Genomic DNA, 19811 nt, shown 5'->3' with positions numbered 1-19811 from the left:
AGGGTCATAAAACTAGTGTGGCCCTCATGATCATGATCCCCACACCCATACCAAGTGTAGCTACAAAAACACCCGATGGATCCCTGTATAGGAGGAAGGGAAGGTTAGTAGTTGGGGACCCCCACAGTTCTGGGCCCCCATATGCTTGCAGGGCTGCTCTCCTAAAGTTATGCCCCTGCTACTTTTTCTACCATTAGGATTCCAAGTGATCCCAGCTGTCCTGCATCGCAGAAGTACATTACATTACATAGCACAAGACGGTACATTACAGTTCTTTCATACTAATGTAGATCCGGTTGACTGACTAAACACTCCACTATTCCTCTAAGAGGAAACCAGTTAAAGGGGAGCCAGCCCCCTCTTTTTAATTAAGCATGTTTCCTGAAATCTTGCTATATCTTATTCAATCACCACAGATAAACTGGATGAAACAGGATACACAAGTAACTGGCTGCCGCAATGGTTTCATAGGTAATCTTCCATCTGACCTAGATGTGAACACTGATTATCAATTTTCAGACGTGAGAACATACCTCAAGGAAGTCAAAATTTTCTGCTGGTGTTTCCTCTGTCTGTTTCTCTTCTGGTTCTTCGGCTTGCTTTTCTGCTCTACTGTCAACTGTGGGTAAATCTTGTTCAGCATGTCCGTTTATGATTTTATCATGAGCATGTTTAACTTCTTCATTCTGAGTCTCTTGTGGCATAGATCCATCTGTCTCAAGCTTCTCATCTTGTAGCTTCCTCCTAGTTTCCTCTGAGACGCCATCTACATGATGTGACTCTTTTGTATCAGTAATAAGTTGTGTTGCCTCTTTTAGGGCACTTTCCCGTAGTGGTCCTTCTGACTGTGGGAATTTCTCATCTTGTTCCTCTAATTTTTTTGCTTTATAATTTATATAATGAGGTGAAGTATCTCCATGTTTTGGTTCCTCTGTATAACTATCCCTCTGGTGTTTTTCATAGTGTTGTTCAGGGTCATTGACTGGTTCAAAAGACTGAGCAGATATATCACTTGGTTTTTGTGAAATATGAGGTGTAATATCTGCTTTCTCGGATTGATAGTGTTTGTACTGATCTGCCGGTAATTCCAGATCTGCATGTGCTGGCTGTGCATGCTTTGAGTCTCTGTTTTCAGACTGTATATGTATGTATGCTGGCTCTGCCGGTGGCTTATGCAGCTGAACTTGCTCAGGACTGTGTGTTAGGTTGTCAGATGGCGCATATCTCTGACCTGGATCTTCTTTGTCATTCTTTCTGTGAACTGGCTCATCTTCCTGTTGATATCTAGAGATGAACTCTTCTGACTGTTTATACCTATCATCTGTTTTCTCTGGTTGTTCAAATTTGTGATGCGACTCCTCTGCCTGTCCATATTTGTGACCCGTTTCCTCTGACTGTTCATATTTGTGACCTGGCTCCCCTGGCTGTTCATATTTGTGACCTGGCTCCTCAGACTGTTCATATGTAGAAACTGAGTGAATATTTCTATTGTATGACTCCCCTGACTGTTCATATTTGTGACCCGGCTCCTCTGACTGTTCATATTTGTCACCTGGCTCCTCTGACTGTTCATATTTGTGATCTGACTCCTCTGACTGTCCATACGTATAAACTGAGTGAATATTTCTATTGTATGGATCCTCTGACTGTTCATATTTGTGATCTGGCTCCTCTGTCTTTTTGTATTTGTGATCTGGTTCCTCTGACTGTTTGTATTCGTGATCTGACACCTCTGGCTGTCCATATTTGTGACCGGACTTCTCTGACTGTTCATATTTGTGATCTGGCTCCTCTGACTGTTCATATTTGTGATCTGACTCCTCTGACTGTCCATACTTGTGATCTGGCTCCTCTACCTGTCCGTATTTGTGGCCTCGCTCCTCTGGCTGTTTGTATTTGTGATCTGACTCCTCTGACTGTCCATATTTGTAATCTGGCTCCTCTGCCTGTCCGTATTTGTGGCCTCGCTCCTCTGACTGTTTGTATTTGTGATCTGACTCCTCTGGCTGTCCATGTATGTGATCTGACTCCTCTGGCTGTCCATGTATGTGATGTGACTCCTCTGCCTGTCCGTATGTATAAACTGAGTGAATATTTCTGTTGTATGGATCCTCTGACTGTTCATATTTGTGATCTGACTCCTCTGACTGTTTGTATCTGTGACCTGGCACCACTGGCTGTTCATATTTGTGATCAGACTCATCTGACTCTTCATATGAATAAACTGAGTGGACATTTTTATTGTATGGCTCTTCTGAATGCTCATATTTGTGATATGGCCTCTCTGACTGATCATATTTGTGATCTGACTCATCTGACTCTTCATATGTGTAAGCTGACTGAATATTTCTATTGTATGACTCCTGTGACTGTTTATATTTTTGGTCTGGCTCCTCTGACTGCTCATATGTATAGACTGTGCCCTTAGAGTAAACATTGCTATTGTATGGTTCCTCTGAGTGTTCATATTTGTGGTCTGGCTCCTCTGACTGGCCATAATTCTGATATACATCATATTGATGAACTGGTTTGCTTAATTCTTCAGATCTGGGATCTTGCTGGTCTGACTGTTCATGTTTGTGATCTGACACCTCTGGTTGTTGATATCTCTGAACAGATTCTTCTGATTGCACATAGTCATGAACTGGCTCATTAAAATCTTTATAATTATAGATGGGTTTATCCGCTTGGTCATCCCTGTGGACTGTTTCTTTTGACTGTCCATGCCCATAAATGGCTTCTTCCAAAGTTTCATGTTTAGGCGGTTGATATTTCTGACCTGTTTCCTCTAGCTGCTGGTATTTGTGGTCAATCTTCTCAGATTGCACATTTTTACTACTTTGTTTTTGCTTCTCATACTCATAGATTGCTTCATCTGATTTTTTATTTGTGTGGACTGGCTCATGGAACAAATCATACATGTGACTTTGCAAGCCTGTTTGCTCTTTCTTATGGGCTGACTCTTGCAACAGTAGATCACTATAAACCAGTTCTTCTGACTGTCCATACTTATGATGAACTGGTTCATGCTTCTCACCAATTTCCTCTTTGTATACATAGCTGTGTTCCTGTGGCTCTGAGTGACTGTGAGTGTACTGAGGCTCAGCTGTCTCCTCAGCCTTGAATTTTAGCTTATCCAAGGAAAGCTCATGGTCTTTTAGTTTAGGTGATTCAGCACTGTAATACTGAAGCTCACTTGTTTGGTTCCAGTTGTCACCTAAGTCTTCTGGTAGGCTGACTCTTTTAGCTGGATCCTGAGAAGCAGATTTCGAATGCATGAACTGTGACTCGTTATAATTAAGCTCTGGTCTACTTGATTTGTAGTCTTCTTGCTGACTCAATATTTCTGGCTGTATTTGAGTGACACGTGGTGTCTCCTTTTCTATATAACTGTGTGTCGGCTCTTTTGATTCATCTTCTGAATAAGTATAGACTTCCCTTGGAACCAGCTTGTCACTGTATAGCATTTCTGATCTCATATGAAGATGTGGTGATGTTTGATTGTCTGCAGGCCCAGGCAGCTCTGATGGAGCGGGTGTCTCGGAGTCATAGGAAGACTGGGCATTGTTCTCATGGTGTGATCTAAAAATGTAAAAGAGAGACTTTGAAAAATGAAAAGCATGTATAACATATCAACATTTAACAGAACGTTGTCAAAGTTACATAAAACGTGCTGCTACACAATGATATTAGCCTATTTGGCTGCTTAAGCCCCCTCTCAGTGTTACCAGCTACAGTCACTATGGTAAATAACAGATCCTTATGTTCATGTACTGGATAAGCAACATTTTAACTATAAAGCCTTGTATGCAAGCTAAATCAGGGTTACTCAACATTATTGCAACATGTACCCTATATAAAAGATGGTACTCCCTATTGTGGGTAACCGCATCTCAAGATGATGCTACATCATCTCAAGTATGCCTTGACATATACAGTACATTTCATAGGCGTCCTCAGTATTCCTGCATAAATACTTTTACAATATTCCTTTATGCTTTTAATTAGGACCAAACACTAACAACTGACAAATTAGTCCTTAAATTGGAAATTGCTGCTCATCTAAAAAGGCAGGCGCACAGTACAACACACACGTAGGTACGGTAAGGAGGATAGGGTACTTGGGTATGTAAGCTTGCAAAAATGTTCTCAAGCTACTACCCCAAAATGTCTAGTGCTCTCTGCTCCCACTTTTAGTCAGTGTTTGTCCATTGTAAAGTCTTTCCTCTTCCTGATTTATACTCTGAAATGTATCCCCTGATTTATACTGTAAATGTAATTCCAAAGCCAGTACAAAATATACCTTTTCTCCCAGAAGGCTGAGTATCACTAGAAGGGCGGAGTTCCAAACAATATACAGCAACATATAGATATAGGAAGTGTTTCTGATGCTGAAGCCAGGAAATTACCATAAAAGTTGGCATCCTGAATAATTTACTGCATTCTACTATAGTATACAGTATGTCGTTACCGTGCCTCTTTAAAGGACTTCGGAGCTGAGTAAATAAATTTAGTTTTACTTACCTAGGGCTTTTTCCATCCCCTAGAAGTCAATGTATCCCTTGCCACCGCTACAGGTCTTCTCTTGGGTCCTGTGGGCAGCCTCTGAAGGTTCACCGACCCCCCTGATGGGTTGACGTCTTCTGCGCATGCCCAGGCTCGCCCCCGGGCTGCGTGTGATAATCATCGGGAGGGTACTGCTTCAGTGCAGTGGTACTTCCCCGGAACAGTATGCTTCCGGTGATGTGGGTGTGCTCTCATGTGGGGCGGGCACACTCCTATCGTGGGTCAGCGATTCTTTAGAGGCTGCCCACAGGACCCCAGAGCTGTGGCAAGGGACAAAATGACTTATAGCGGCTGCAAGAAGCCCCAGGTAAAGTAAATATACATTTGTTTGCTCACCTCCCATGTCCTTTAAGGCTTATTTGGCATGGGGCCAATATTTCAAGCATAGACATTGGATCTTTTCTAAAAAATAGAACCAGTAACTTAAAAACATGACTTAATTTATATATATTATTTTTCTTAGTGTTTGTATATTTATTTTAAACTTTGATCTATTTGAAGAAATAGATTTGAAGAAATGCACCCCTTTGCTAAGGGAATGTGCTTTCACATTCAACCATAAATCACCCCCTTGACGCCATCACAAATGTGACAGTAGTTGCCCCATTACCCCCAAGCATGAGGTTGGGTTGAGCACCTGCCTCTTATTTATGGCACTGGAAAATGTACTCTGTAAGGGCTCTTTCACACTACAGGCAGCGGAAAAAGGCTAAAACGCTGCGTTTTGGCTGCAGGCGTTTTCAAGGCGTTTTAACACCAACACATTACTATCAATTGTAAAGAGAAACGCTGCGGTCAGCCCTAAAAAAAGCTCCTGGGAGCGTTGAAACGCAACGCTCCAAAATGCAGCGGTAGATGTGAAAGGCAAAATGTTTTACCTTGGAAAACGCCAACTTTAGCAGTGGCGTTAAAACGCAGAAAAAGCCCTCTAGTGTGAAAGGGCCCTAAAGGAAAGGGAAAACTTTGCTGCTCCAATTAGTAGAGTCTGCCAAAAATGTATGGATCATGTGTGCTGGATTTGTCGGGGGATGGGAGGCAAGCTTCCCGGGCTCTAAAGTCCCTGGGAATATCAATCTGTATAGGGGGTCAAATGCTTTTGATTGGGGAATCACAAACGCTTATTCCAGCTGCTTAGTCTATCAGTAAATTAATTCATAAGTTAGTTGCTAGAGGAACATGTAATTGTACATACAATTGGTTGTTTGCAGATATGTTGACCTTTGGCTAAATCTCATAACTGGGTTTTTAATTGAAAAGTAGTAAATGATTACTGCAGGACATTATGTAAAAAAACTACATTTCTGAAAAAGTTAATACACAGTAACATTTGATTTCTTACTTTCACAAAATTAACTTAACTAACGGAGAGCACTATAAAACTGCGAGTACTAACTGGAAGCACTGTTACTGAGGACACTATAACTGAGGGCCTTAACCTGTAATATTAACAGGTATATGAGATACTATAGTGAAGGGAGCACTATAACGAGGGAAGCACTAATGGGGGCAACTATAATAAAGGGGCACAGTAATGAGATAGACAATACAGTATATGGGGTGAAAATTATACTACTGACTATGCAATGTTTTTTCAGGAATTACATTTTTACTATGGCTGGTTGTGCAATCCGGGCAATCCCGCCCATGGTGCCAGGTGACGCCACTTCCTCAGGCATCGTCATGCGGCATCCCGCCCACCCCCCTTGCTCCGGGCCGCTGCTGTTTTCGGGTGGCCGCCTCCAGCAGCAGGACAAGCTCAACGGATCCCCCTTATCTGTCCTGCTTGTAGTGGACCTCAGATCTGCGTGACCTGCCACAGCTCCCGTAGCAGCGCCTATACTGAAAGGCCAGGGAGGAAGGGGAGCCAGGGAAACCTACCTCGCTAACCTATTCTGGGGCAACTATACTATCTATACTGGGAGCAACTGGGGCAACTATACTACCTATACTGGGGCAACGATACTAACTGCCTATACTGGGGCAACTATACTACCTATACTGGGTGAAACTATACTACCTATACTGGGGGCAACTATGCTACCTATACGGGGGAAATCTATACTAACTACCTATACTCAGGCAACTATACTACCTATACAGCTGCTATCTATTTTAAACTCGTTATTTAGACTTTTTATATAAGCTTTTTATTTTTGAATTTTTAAATACTTTTAATTTTTTTGGGATATATGTTTTTAGCATAACATGTTTAGAAATAAAAAAAGATTTTATTGTTTTATATGTAAACAGCGGCATATCCAGCCGTCCACAATTGTTCTCATTTAGTTTTATATGAGGCGTCTAAACCCGCCCACCGGCTCAGTCAATTGGTTACTGAAGCCAGATTACTTAAACTCTGCCTTCCCCTCTTGACCTGAGGAAGGCGTGGCACACGCCGAAACCGGTAGTGACATAGAGAGACATTTAGCGTGAGGAGTCGACGTCCCCCTCATCTCCTGCTCCACCGCACAAACAACACGAAGTTAGCTGTAGCGATCCCAGGTCTTGGCCAGACCGAGGGAAGGAGAATGGATCGTGGCTGGCCTCTGATATTGATATGATGCATTTGACAAGAGGAATACCTCTCAAATATACAAAAATCTGCTGTCCTCCAGTAGCGCAGGATAAAAATATTTTACCTTATACAGGAGGCACCTATACTGGGGGTGGGGCATCCTCACAAGTTTGCCTCAGGCAGTAACAAGTCTAGAACCAGCCCTGTGAGCAATATATTAGATTTTTGTTACAGTATACTGTATGCTATGCTTTTAACATCTATTGTGTTTTACCCACACCCCTTCCTTCCCACCCATTGACCTGCTCACTTTTCATCAAGTTGTCGTGCAGGAGAGGTCTGGTGACTGGCCCAAGGATATATTGATTTACATATATAAGTGATGCAAAGTTGTTGGCTATAACTACTAACTACATGCCCGGTTTATTACCTTGGAACACTCGATATTAGATCAGATTCCAGCTGGAATCTAATGTCAATTGCATCGCTAGCTTTGTACTGCCTGATGAAGTACACAGCTGCGCAGCCGCTGACCCCGTACCAAAGTAATGCATACAGAAACAAATATAACACTAACTGTTCAGTTTATGTAAGCTTTGATTTCCACAAGCCTCTTTTGGAGTATGTGTCAGGCATATATTGAGAACCATTGTAACGTTTCAAAATATCTAGTTCTATGTCACTATATTAAAGGACAACTGATGTGAAAAAAATATGCAGACTGACATATTTATTTCCTTTTAACCAATACCAGCCCTAGAAGAAAAAGATAAACAGAATCATCTGATTTCTCTCTCACTGCATTGAAAAACACGTTAGTACTAATAGTGAGAGGAATATTAAAGCGTGCCATATTTATTTCCTTTTAAACAATACCAGTTGCCTGGCAGCCCCGCTGATCTCGTTGCTGCAGTAGTGTCTGAATAACACCAGAAACAAGCTTGTAGCTAATCTTGTCAGATCCGACCAATGTCATAAACACCTGATCTGCTACATGCTTGTTCAGGGGCTATGGCTAAAAGTATTAGAGATAAAGGATCGGCAGGACAGCCAGGCAACTGGTATTGCTTAAAAGGAAATAAATATGGCAGCTTCCATATCCCTCTCACTTCAGTCGTCCTTTAAGATGATGTGCTGTTGAAATAACTATGCTAACAAGAAACAATCTGCAGTGAGAAATCAGCTAAAATGCAGTCTAGGTTTTGAATAGCTAGAAATAATCTTCAGGTTGTCAGTATCAGTGAGTCATCAGTGAAGCTAAAATAGTATAGCCTATGCAGTAAATATGAGCAGGTATACATATCCCTCGAGATATGAGAAAACAAAGGTGCAGCATATTTATTCTGAAATCATGGCTTTTATAGGTAAACAGTGGTCACAGCATCACCTGTATGAACAACAATCAATTCAAATCATATGTTGTTTCATCAGATATATTTTATTGCCATAAACTTTGTTCATACTTGCAAAACCAGTTGTGGCAAGCTCTGTGTGTGATTTCATACACACCCCATTCACTACACTGCACAGTGTTGGGCTTATTGCACACTAAATTTCCAACTCCAAAGTGTTTTTCAATAATGCGTTGTTCTGAAACCCGGCATATTATACAGACGGTGGCACTGAAATGCACAGGATGTGCTGCAATCAGTAGTCTGTACACATTACTGTATGCGCCATAACCCACACTCAGTAATACTTTTTGGGCCTGACGCACAAAAGCGTGGTAATATTACTGCGCACAACAGTGCGCGGCAATCAGGGCCGGCGCTGCCATTAAGGCAAAGGGGGGCAAATGCCCCAGGGCCCCCGACAGCTGCTTGACCCCCTTGCGCCGCTGGTCACCCCATGGACTGCTCTTGATGCCCCTGCAATATGAGACTGGCTGCACAGCACTGCAGTGCTGCGTAGGGGATGTGGAGGCCATACACATGCGCTCTACAGCCCCCACAATCCCTTGCATCACCTACTATTCATATAAGGTGACCACTCCTTGGCTAGAAGCTGTCACCTGGTACATGCAGTAGGCTATGCAAGGGATTGTGGGGGCTTTAGTGCGGATGCATGTAGCCTCCACATACCCTTCACAGTGCTGCAAGTTGATCACAATTGCCACAATCGGCGAGGACATGCGGTGACCAGATTTAAGGCCCCAGGGACTTACTTTGGTGGTGGGGGGCCCGGGTTATTTTTGCCCCAGGGCTCTCATGCTACTCGAGTACTGTGGGTTGCACTAATAGCATAAATCAAGGTACACTCTGCCAGTAGTGAGGGTGATATTACCTTGGTCCCCGTGCACAGCAATATTACCGCGCTTTTGTGCATCAGGGGCAAAGTGTGCACAACATTTCACTTGCAATACATTTCTTTATCATTGTTCACATAAGGTACAAACTTAGAAATTGCAGCAGTGATGACTCCTTTTGCTAAACCACACCATGGCAACAAAGAGAGGAGAGGTACACATGGCTTTTGGGAAAACATTGGGGAGGCTGTAGGACGAGTTTATAATACGTTATTGTACAATGATGACCTGGGTGGAACTGCAGTTGCAGTGCTGACCACAACAGTTCATCTATGTCAGCACAGGGAGGAAGTAGGCAGGTCTCAGGTAATCTGCTTTGTGTCTGGAAAGCAAAGATCAAGCAGATCCAGCCAAGAGCCAGCCAACCAGCCAGTCAGTCTGTTAATTTAAATATATTTATTGTGAAAAGTACAGTCATACAATACACAACACTTCGTGCATCAAATTAATTCAAATTGACTATCATATGCATTAAAAATAAGAGGCTGACCTTAAGAATCCTAGCTTAAAGTGGATCTGAACTCTTGCACAGTAGAGAAGGGAAGCAGAGAGAAATACACCCTGTATCTATTTAGAGAGTTTAGCCTGTCTAATTCCCCCTCATCTGTGACTAATCACAACTGTAATTTGATTTCTCAGTAGTGTCAGCTCAGGAATCTTTGCAGCCTCGGTAGAGCAGCTAATTTGTAAACACAGGGTGTTAAGCCTATGTCTGCTTCCATGAAAGCAGGAAGTAGACACACTGCACATGTATAGCAGGATTGGTATCAGCTGTAAAAAAAGTAATGTTTTTTTTTAAAGGTTATAATGCTGTTTTTTTATCTTTTAGAGCAGAGAGTAAGTTCTGAGTTTAGGTCTGCTTTAAGAATCACAATCCTAAATGTCTTAATATCAAGGATCTCTTCTTAGGTATCAAGGAATCCCCCCCACACACAACAGTTTCATGCTGCCTTCTGCACTCACTCGCTTGATTAAACGTAAATATAGCAATATAGCAGGAACCCTTCTTTCACAAACTTTGCTGGGGCTTTTCATCCGTCTCCACAAGTTCATGCTGTGCACATTAAAGACTTCTCTGCGTATTTGGCTACAGTTGCTACAATAGCTGGCTTTACCCCCACTTCCAGAAAAATAAGAATCAACACCAACTGGCACAAAAAGGCCACCCACTCATACATGCTGGCTATACGTACTATAGCAATCATCCAGAGCTCTTTTTGGAGAAATATGCTGTAGACTCCAGTCTGTCCCTTATTATTCTTAGCCAGCCTTGTTGCAACAGGTATGCCCAAACACCAACTCCCCAGTCTGTCTGTGTGCCAGCCAAGCAATACTCGCCTTCATGAATGAACCAAGTTGTACCAACTGCAAATTGAAAGCAAACTACTTTTGAAGTCACCGCCCTGGCAATGCTACGTGCAGCAACATCTTCCATCCATCATGTGCCTGACACACTGGCTTTACACCGCACCTTCCTACAGTGGATCAAACGCCACTGGCGCACAGAAAATGCCTCCCAGTAAGCAGCTGCCCACCTGACAGCGCTAGCTAACCTTCAAAACCCCGGTAACACTTGACATGTTTAGGAAGTGTAGGCAGGAATCTAAACATTCAAATTGGAGCATGTTAAAAGGAACCTGAAGTGAGAGGAATTCAGATGGTGCTATCTTCATTCTCTAATAAACAATGCCAGTTTCCTGACCTCTGTGCTAAAGCTCTGGCTACGTTCAGGGCCAGTTTAAGCCACAAGGCAAAAGTAACTTGGGTTAAACCCCCTATCCCCCATGAAAGGCTGCTACTGGGCCCCCCGCGCTGCCGGACCCCCCAGGTTGCCTCTCTCGACTGTTCCCCATGGCTCCCATTTGGTAGTTCAGCTTCGTTGAAATCTCTCACCTGTCCTTATGGCTGCTTTATCCTGATCTCTGTCTTAGCCCAGTTGTCTGTGTCTTCTTTATCTGGCGCAAGTTATGTGAAAATAACATGCACCGGGCATAGAGTAGAAGCAGGCAGTGTGTGGCTGAAAATAGAGATAGGGCAGAGCAGTGGCAGAGACAGGTGAGATATTTCAAGGCAGCTAAACTACTGAACATGCAGGGCCTTGGGGAGCAGTTAGGGGAGGCCAGCTGGGGGCCCTGTGGCACAAGGGCAATATACAAAAATTGGAGAGGTACTAATTAGCAGGTGCTCAGGCTTATAAATGCAAACATATATTCACACAGACCCTAATGAATATCAATTTATGATTTTATTAAATAAATGTTACAAACCTAGCCTACAAAAATTAAAAACATCATGAGGTGGCCATCCTCTCACACTACTAACCACTACGCAACCAACACACATACCACTGTCCAAAAATACACAAAGAAAGAACGTGCGCTCACAAGAATAGGACCATTCAAAAAATGCCAAAAATATCGGTGACCAAGGACAGGGAGGAGTGTATGGCAAGTCAAAGCAGGGACCAACAATGTTAGTGACAATAATGTAGATGGATTCAGTAGGGAGCAGGTTAGTGGGTAGCAGATTAATGGATGAACCACGTGAGCCAAAGCTTGACACAGTCTAGGCAGACAAGGTAATTGCAGTGACAAGTAGCCGATCAGTGGCTTAACATCCGCACATAAAACACTGTATATATGACATAGATACATCGATTCTCACCACTCCATTGTGACCTCTTATTGGGAGCTTGAGTAGATGATGTCTGTGGGTCATCCGGCGTGTCCAGATAGAAAAAGGCTCCTCTGGTGCTGAGTGCAACAGCGAGTCAGAGAGTCACTGTGTGCGATAAGCCAAGCAAGGAATAGTCCTGTATCTTGCGTCTAGCCGTATCAAACGGAACTGATGGATTAGCTGCCAGGTGCTGCCATGCAGAGTCACTTTACAAGGGTCCTGCCAGGGTCCAGTGCATGGGTGATAGCTGCCGAACGGGACGGTGTCTCATGGAGGCACAGCCTTTACATGTTTCGCCGTGCTTCCGGCGTCATCAGAAGGCGTGTCCTCCTTACTCGATCCACACATTCAAATACATACACGCGACCAATGGGGAAACAACGGAAGCGCGCGCCCGGACCAGAAGTGACGCATGCGGTGCAACGAGGAGGAAGTAACACCACCATCGTGCATCGTCACGTCACGCCGATGCGGCCGCCGCATACGTCCACAGATGACAACATCCACTCGTAGGTTGCAAAGTGCAGCAAAAACGACCACACATGAGTGTGGATTTAGAACATGAACGGGTGTAGATGGGCGCAATAACATATTATGAAAATTCCCATTGGCAAAAACACAAAGTAAGCCAATTGAGGGGATGCACATAGAGATTGCATATAGCAAAAAACCAAGTGCAAAAAAGAACTCAAGACAAAATCCATCATACGTCCACAGCAGGAGAGCAGCGCACCCAGGCCTCACAACAACCGCGAGCCACAGCAGAAAAAAGGGGGGGAAGGGGAGTGTCCAAGAGGACATACATTAATATAAATATAAAAAAATAAATGTAAGCCAACAGGTCATGAAATAGAGACTATACAGGTAGAAAGTGGGTGAAACTGAATGTCTCATTGAGACCCGGGGACCTGAAAGCCTTCAGGTTGTAGATCCATCTTTTTTCCCTCTGAAGGAGCAGGTGATCAAAGTTAAACAAGGGCCCCTGTAACAGTCGGTGCCCTGGGGCAGTTGCCCCCTTTGCCTGCCAACGTTAAGTCACTGACCCAGAATGAGTAGGTAGATAAGACCCTGTGACTCTGGTCTGACTCATTGGCTGCATGTTTATTACTGGTGTGTGACTCCAAAACAACTAAAGCCAAACGTTCAGCATGACAGCCAGTTAACTGGCATTATTCAGAAAGGAATAAAGATGGCAGCCTCTGTTTTCCTCTCACTTTGAGTTCCCTTTAATGACGACAGCTAGAAGCACAGAGAAAAGTTTATGAAAAGCATGGGGAAAAGTCCACAAAAACACTACAGGCATTCTGTAAGTCGTAATGTGGCTCTTCAAGGTGGTAAAGGGTTTAGTACAGTCTTTCAGACCAGTCCTTCAGCATTCAAAAATAATGTTTTGCTGTGCAATACATCCTGTTTCAAGTACTGATGAGATAAAACAAAATCTCCTAACATGCTCATTAGCTCTTCCCAGGACACAGAAGATGGAGCTAGCAAATCACTGAGAAATGAATACAACTGTGTAACGATTGTAGAATTATTTCCGTGGTCAGTGCACAGCATGCGCGCTGACACTGCGGAAATCCTCCACAAGTGTCTAATTTGACAGAACCCAGCTATGGTGCTATACACCTGTAGAGGGAAATTCCCACCGGCAGATGGAGCTGTGGAGTGCAGACGAACACAGCCTCTGCACTGCCACAGATGCCAGATGGGAATTGTACGAGTTGAAGCAATGCAGGGCAAGATAGCCCTTAAAGAGAGAGAGCCCAGAGACAAAATGTATGTGTGTCCACCAATCTAGTCGCCACCCAGCGACGGTGAACACACCACAGCGGAATCGAAGTGGGAACGCAATCGCAGGAGTGGCGATTGCCAAATAGTGACACAAGACCGAATTAGACAGAGCATAAGTGTAGCAGGAAAGACCTAGCAAATAACAATGATCAGAACATCAAGGAAAATAACAAACGCTAGCTAAACGCGAACACCGCACTCATTCGCAACAGCGAACGCGTTTAAGAAACGATCACCGCGCGTTAGGTGCTCAGTGATAAGCGTGCCACCCTAACTAACCAATGTAACACAAACACGAAATAGAGAACGCGAACACTTGCTAAACGGTTACCTCACCGAGCCTACAGGAAGCGTTCGTATCAGACAAGACAGACAGAAGGTGTAGCCAGTAGCAACCGCAGCTCTGGCCTACACTCCCAGACAGAGTACAGAAAAATCCACCGCCTCTAACGCTAGGGCAAATGCGATCTAAGTTCAAGACAGAACAATTCACTATCGCCAACCGCCGGCGACCGTGCAATCGCACAGACAAGACAGAATAGGCAGTACAAATTATACACAAACTGACTGCACTAAATAGGAATGCAAGGAGCACTCCCCAAGAATTAACTACACTAAGATAGCAATGGCTGACACTCCAGGTGAGTTTAGCAGGAACAAACCTCTATGACCAGCAGGGAATTCTGGGAGCAAAAGGTATTTATACTGCAAGCCATCAAAGGAAGCAGCTAAGCCATTTGCATGACAAGTGTATGCAAATTCCTCACCAGCAGAGTAACTCTGAAACTTGCAAAGTGAAGACAGGTCTCTTTTCCAGAGACCTGCAGCACTCAGACCTAAGGAATGGTCAAACAGCTGTCTGCCTTTGCAGACAGCTGAGCGGATCATTACAAACTGTTAGTTAACTGGATCAGCTGCTAACAGATGTGGTTTGCTAATTTAGATTTCTGCCTTCAGCTTGTAATTTGATTTCAACTGGCAAGTGTTTGCCTTAGTAAATTTCCACATTATGCAGCTTCTTATCTCATTTATTCGGAAACAATATTTGCATTTGTTCCATGCACGTCTATATCTTCAAAATCCCACTAAACTTCCCCTTTACACTAATACTAAACACACTCAGATGCTGATACTTCAGTTACTAAATGTATCCTGTATTCCATCAACCCCTAAAAGACCACTATCACCAAAATCGTAAAATTAAAAAATTTAAATACTGTACATGTAAACACATTCAAATAAGTATGTTTCTGTCAAAGTAAAATGAGCATTAATTAATTATCTTCCATGTTGCTGTCACTTACAAGAGGGAGTATAAATAGGACAGAACCGACAGGTTTTGAACCGGCCCAAGTCTTCATGGGGGATTCTCAAGGTTTTCTTTATTTTCAAAAGCACTTAGTGAATGACAGTTGCTCGGTCCAACTGCCAAAAAATTGTGCAGCGAGCAGGGAGGCTGGCCAGCATCACTGTATACATCCTTTTCGTAGAGTGTCTTTATAAGCAATAAAGGCCATGCTGAGAATTCCCCATGAAGAAATGGACTAGTCTAAAACCTGTTGGTTCTGTCATATTTCTACTACTTACTGTAGGTGACAGCATCATAGGAGAAAAGTAATTTATGACTCATTTTACTCAGAAAGAAACCTACTTCTTATTTGTATGTGTTTAGATGTATTTTACATGTTACCATTTTTCCTTTGGTCCTTTAAGCTGCCCACACTAGATGTAATTTAGCCATTATTGACCATTCTGCCAAGAATCCAGCATGTGTACAAGGGTCTCCTGAGCTAGTTTAAAGATCCAGGATGCTGTTTTTTAAATAACAGCGACAAGCCCCTCCCCTGAGTGCCTTGTTCCCCTCCTTACCCCACCTGCCCGGAAGCTGCCTCATCATGCAGGGTGTCTTCCTGCCGAGATCAGATAAAAATGGTGCACAGCACTAACGGTATAACAATGGCCCACATTGAATCACATTATAAAACAATATTTAGCAGCATTAGTGTTTAAAAATGACGCATGGTGCAAACCATTAAATATCATTTTATAACGTTGCTTTCCGGAGGCAGGGGGGCTAGTGTAAGCCAGCCAGGGAGCGTAGTCCGGGCTTAGGGTGAGAGAGGCAGAGGGGTTTGAGGCAGTGTGAGAGCAGGCAGAGGGGTTTGTATTCATTACCTGGTCCCGGCAATCCCGTCTTCTCTCCACTTCCTACTTAGTTTAAATGAGTCCAGCAGCCAGCCAATCACCATGCGGCTTCAGTTCCCACATGGTGATTGGCTGTAGGACTCATTCAAACTAAACAGGAAGTGGAGAGAAGATGGTATCGCCGGGGACCAGGTAATGTATGAGAGATGCCGCTAATGACATCTTATTTCTGAAACATTACATAACTTTAGTAGCAAGATGCCATTATTGGCATCACCCTCACCATTTTTCACAGGCGCCATTTTTTACTTTACCCCTTTCTGACTCCCTTTCCCCTTCCCATAGCAACAGTGTATAGTGATCAATTGTTCCCCGCAACAGTCCTTCTTGGTGACACAAATATTGTGTTTGTACACATCTTTAGACTGTAAGCTGGATGAGTACTGAACTCTTCATCCACATCAGGTCTGATATTTGTCTGATAGTTGTAATCAACACCTCTTATTCATTTGTTGTACAGCACTGCATGATATGTTTCTGCTTTATGAATAAAAATAATTATCCTAATCATGACATCACTTGGGAGGTCCTCAGCTAATAATGCAAATGGCATGCTTATTTATTCATCTCAGCCACTGTGACCTAAAGCCTAGGCACATGGTAAGTATATCCCAGGGATAACTAATGTTAGGCTACTTGCACACCAAGACGTTGCGTTAGGTGCTACGTTAAGGTCACATAACGTGCACCTAACGCAAGGCCTGGTGCTCTTCGATGTGGACGTCAGAGTGAGCCGCGTTGTGCAGCTCACTCTGGCGTCCGTGATGCATACTCTTGGACGCATGCGGCATCACGTGGTCCCGCCGGCCAATCGTCGCACAGAGCGGCCGCACCAGGAAGTAAACACTGCACGTCACAACGTGCAGTGAATATTAATTAGCCATGTGCCTGGCCGCTCTCCGCTCCTCCCCAACATGACTGAGCATGTGCAAACAGTCTAACGCGGCACGCCGTAGCATGCTGCACTTTCGGCAGAACGTAGAGCGTTACATGTAACGCAACGTGGGCTGTGTGAACAGCCCACTTGTGTTACATTGCTGTGCGTTGGGGGAGCGTTACAGGCTGCACTAACGTGCGCCTGTAACGTCTTAGTGTGTAAGCAGCCTTAAAGTAGACCGTAACTCTTGCACAGGACATAAGGATAACATAGATAAATGCACCCTGTATGTATTTAGAGAGTTTAGCCTGTCTAATCCCCCCTCATCTGTGACTAATCACAAGTTGTAATTTGATCCCTCAGCTGTGTCAGAAGCCTGCCACTGCACAGACCTAATTGGTAAACACAGCATGTTAACAATATGCTTGCTTCCATGAAAGCAGGAAGTAGATACACTGCAGATTTATTGCAGGATTTGTATCAGCTGTAACAAAGACATGTTTTTCTTTCAAGGTTATTATGCTATTGGATACATTTTAGAGCAGAGAGGAAGTTCTGAGTTAAGATCCAATTTGACCACAAAAGAACTAAAAATACATAAAAATACATAAAACATATAACTCATATGTGAAGAAAAAAAAATTGTAAATACATACTTTATTTGGTTAGTTAAAAACACAAGTTAAACAATGATCTATTCCTTCTTCCTATCCGCTTTCCTGAATTTCTTTGGCAGAATCATCACTGTCCATTTTATACTATAGTCAGTGCTGATCCATGGCTACAGTGATGCCAGCTCCTTTGAATTCCATAACTTTAGCTGCCTAGTAACGAAAATCCCCTTGTCTTGCTTAAAGGAAAGCTTAATCAATGTAAACTATTTTATTCCAATAAATCATTTCATTAATAAGTATAGCAGACACTTACTGTAGTCTCTGCACTTTCGTTTCTGCCCCCATCCTCTGTATTTGCCTCCATAGAACCCCCTTGTCATTTCTCATCGACTGGCCAGTCGATGAGCCTGTCACTTACTTTTGCCGAGATCGTCCTTGGTCTATGCGTTGATGGTTCTGTATTTTTTTTTTAAATATCTTTATTTATACAGAAATGTTTTCAACAAACAATACATAACAAGTTATACAGTAGGGAGCCATTGCGCAGTTCTTTCATCCCTCCATATAGGCTTAGATACAGTATATTTTATCTTGCTATACACCATATCACCGTATCTTATGGCTTCCAATTCTTAAATCTACTTTAAAAAGGCCACAAAAACAAACCCCCCCCCCCCCCCTTCATACATTTCCACATAACTTTTTCCCCACACACACCACCCTTTCACCAATATACCAGGTCAGTCCTCATATACTTCAACCTTTTTACCTAAGCTTCAGTATTTTCAACTCTCTGTCACAGATGCCACAGTTCCTCCCACCAATCTCATACCCCACATTTATATTTCATATTCTTCCGATTTCTTAAACTCCTCCCATTGAATCCATCTATTCTCATGGATCCCTCCTCTTCCCTGCACATAACTGGTCAATTCTTCCATTTTTTGTGTTTCATTTATTTCCCTAAACCATTCCTGTATATTAGGACTTTGTGCTTAATTCCAATGTCTTGCAACCAGAACTCTGGCTGCATTAATCAAAAATGTAAGTAAAGAGTTCCTATATTTTTTACTTGACCAGTCATTGCAATGAAGAAGAAAGAATGCTGGGTCTTCCGGTGTCTCCAATGTCACAATCTGATTAACAAAACCCCTAACCTCCCTCCAAAATTTCTTAAGTTTACTACATCCCCAGAATACATGTAACATATTACCATTATCATCCCCACATCTCCAACACAATGATGAGGCACCCGGAAACATCTTGTTCAATCTGTCCGGTGTATAATACCATCTAACAAAAATCTTATATCCAGCTTCCTGCCCTTTCGTTGGGATTGCTGATTTACTAGCCAGGGATGTCACCTTTTTCCATTTTTCCTCAGACAAGTTTCTCCCCAATTCCCTCTCCCACTTCGCCTTCACTTTCAAGGTATTATCCCTCCTCCCTTTAAGGATCCCATAAACTTTCGACAAGCTCCCCTTTATCTGTCCACCTACTTTACACAAATTCTCGAACGTAGTTAGATCCCTACTCAGTTCTTCCCTGGTTCCACAACTTCTCAGAAAGGATTTTATTTGGGCATATTTCCAATCATCCAGATATCCCTTCTTCCTAATATCTACCAAATCCCTAATTGGCGCCCACTCTGCATCTACCACAATATCCTTGGCCCTCAATACCTGTTCCTTATTCCAATGTGGATAATTATTAAGATCCATTCCCGCCGGAAATCCATCATTACCAAAAATAGGAATCAATGGGGTGGGCCAAGGTGACCTCTCTGGTATATTTCTCCACTTATCAAAAAATTTTAACGTATATCTAATCAATTCAGTCCCCTTTTTATGAATACTTTCACCACTCTTCTCACGTATCCACGGTATATCGCCGATGGGTTTCCCTAGAATTTTTTCCACCAGGGAGACCCATCTTTTCTCTACTCCATTTCTGTTCCAGTCTATAATTCGGACTAGGGAGGCGGCTTCATAATATAATTTTAAATCAGGCACCGCAAGTCCTCCCATTTCTTTATCCGCTATTTGTAGTTTGTAATTAACCCGTGTCCTATGTCCTCTCCCAATAAACTTACCTATAATACTTCTCAATTGTTTAAAAAAAGGGGCGGGGACTGAAATTGGTAAAGACTGAAACAAATAGAGAAACCGTGGAAGTGTATTCATTTTAATAATAGATATTCTTCCAAACCACGAGAAGCATGGACGATCCCAGTTCTCTAAATCCTGTTTTACTTTTCCCAAT

At 43.0% G+C, this 19811-nt stretch overlaps 1 protein-coding gene across 3 annotated transcripts in view; it reads right to left on the bottom strand.

Moving 5' to 3' along the window:
* The window catches only part of TNKS1BP1 (tankyrase 1 binding protein 1), a 169419-nt gene that overhangs the window by 40257 nt on the left and 109351 nt on the right, over positions 1-19811 (bottom strand). For 2 of the 3 annotated variants that reach the window (XM_068255583.1, XM_068255584.1), the window contains exon 6: positions 534-3582. In XM_068255583.1, the coding sequence (XP_068111684.1) occupies positions 534-3582 (3049 nt within the window). The remainder of the gene's footprint in view (positions 1-533; positions 3583-19811) is intronic. The other variant, XM_068255585.1, reaches the window with a different exon arrangement.

The sequence above is a fragment of the Hyperolius riggenbachi genome, chromosome 10, assembly GCF_040937935.1.
Source record: "Hyperolius riggenbachi isolate aHypRig1 chromosome 10, aHypRig1.pri, whole genome shotgun sequence".
In the NCBI taxonomy this organism is placed as follows: Eukaryota; Metazoa; Chordata; class Amphibia; order Anura; family Hyperoliidae; genus Hyperolius; species Hyperolius riggenbachi.
This window is presented reverse-complemented; position numbering and strand designations above follow the sequence as displayed.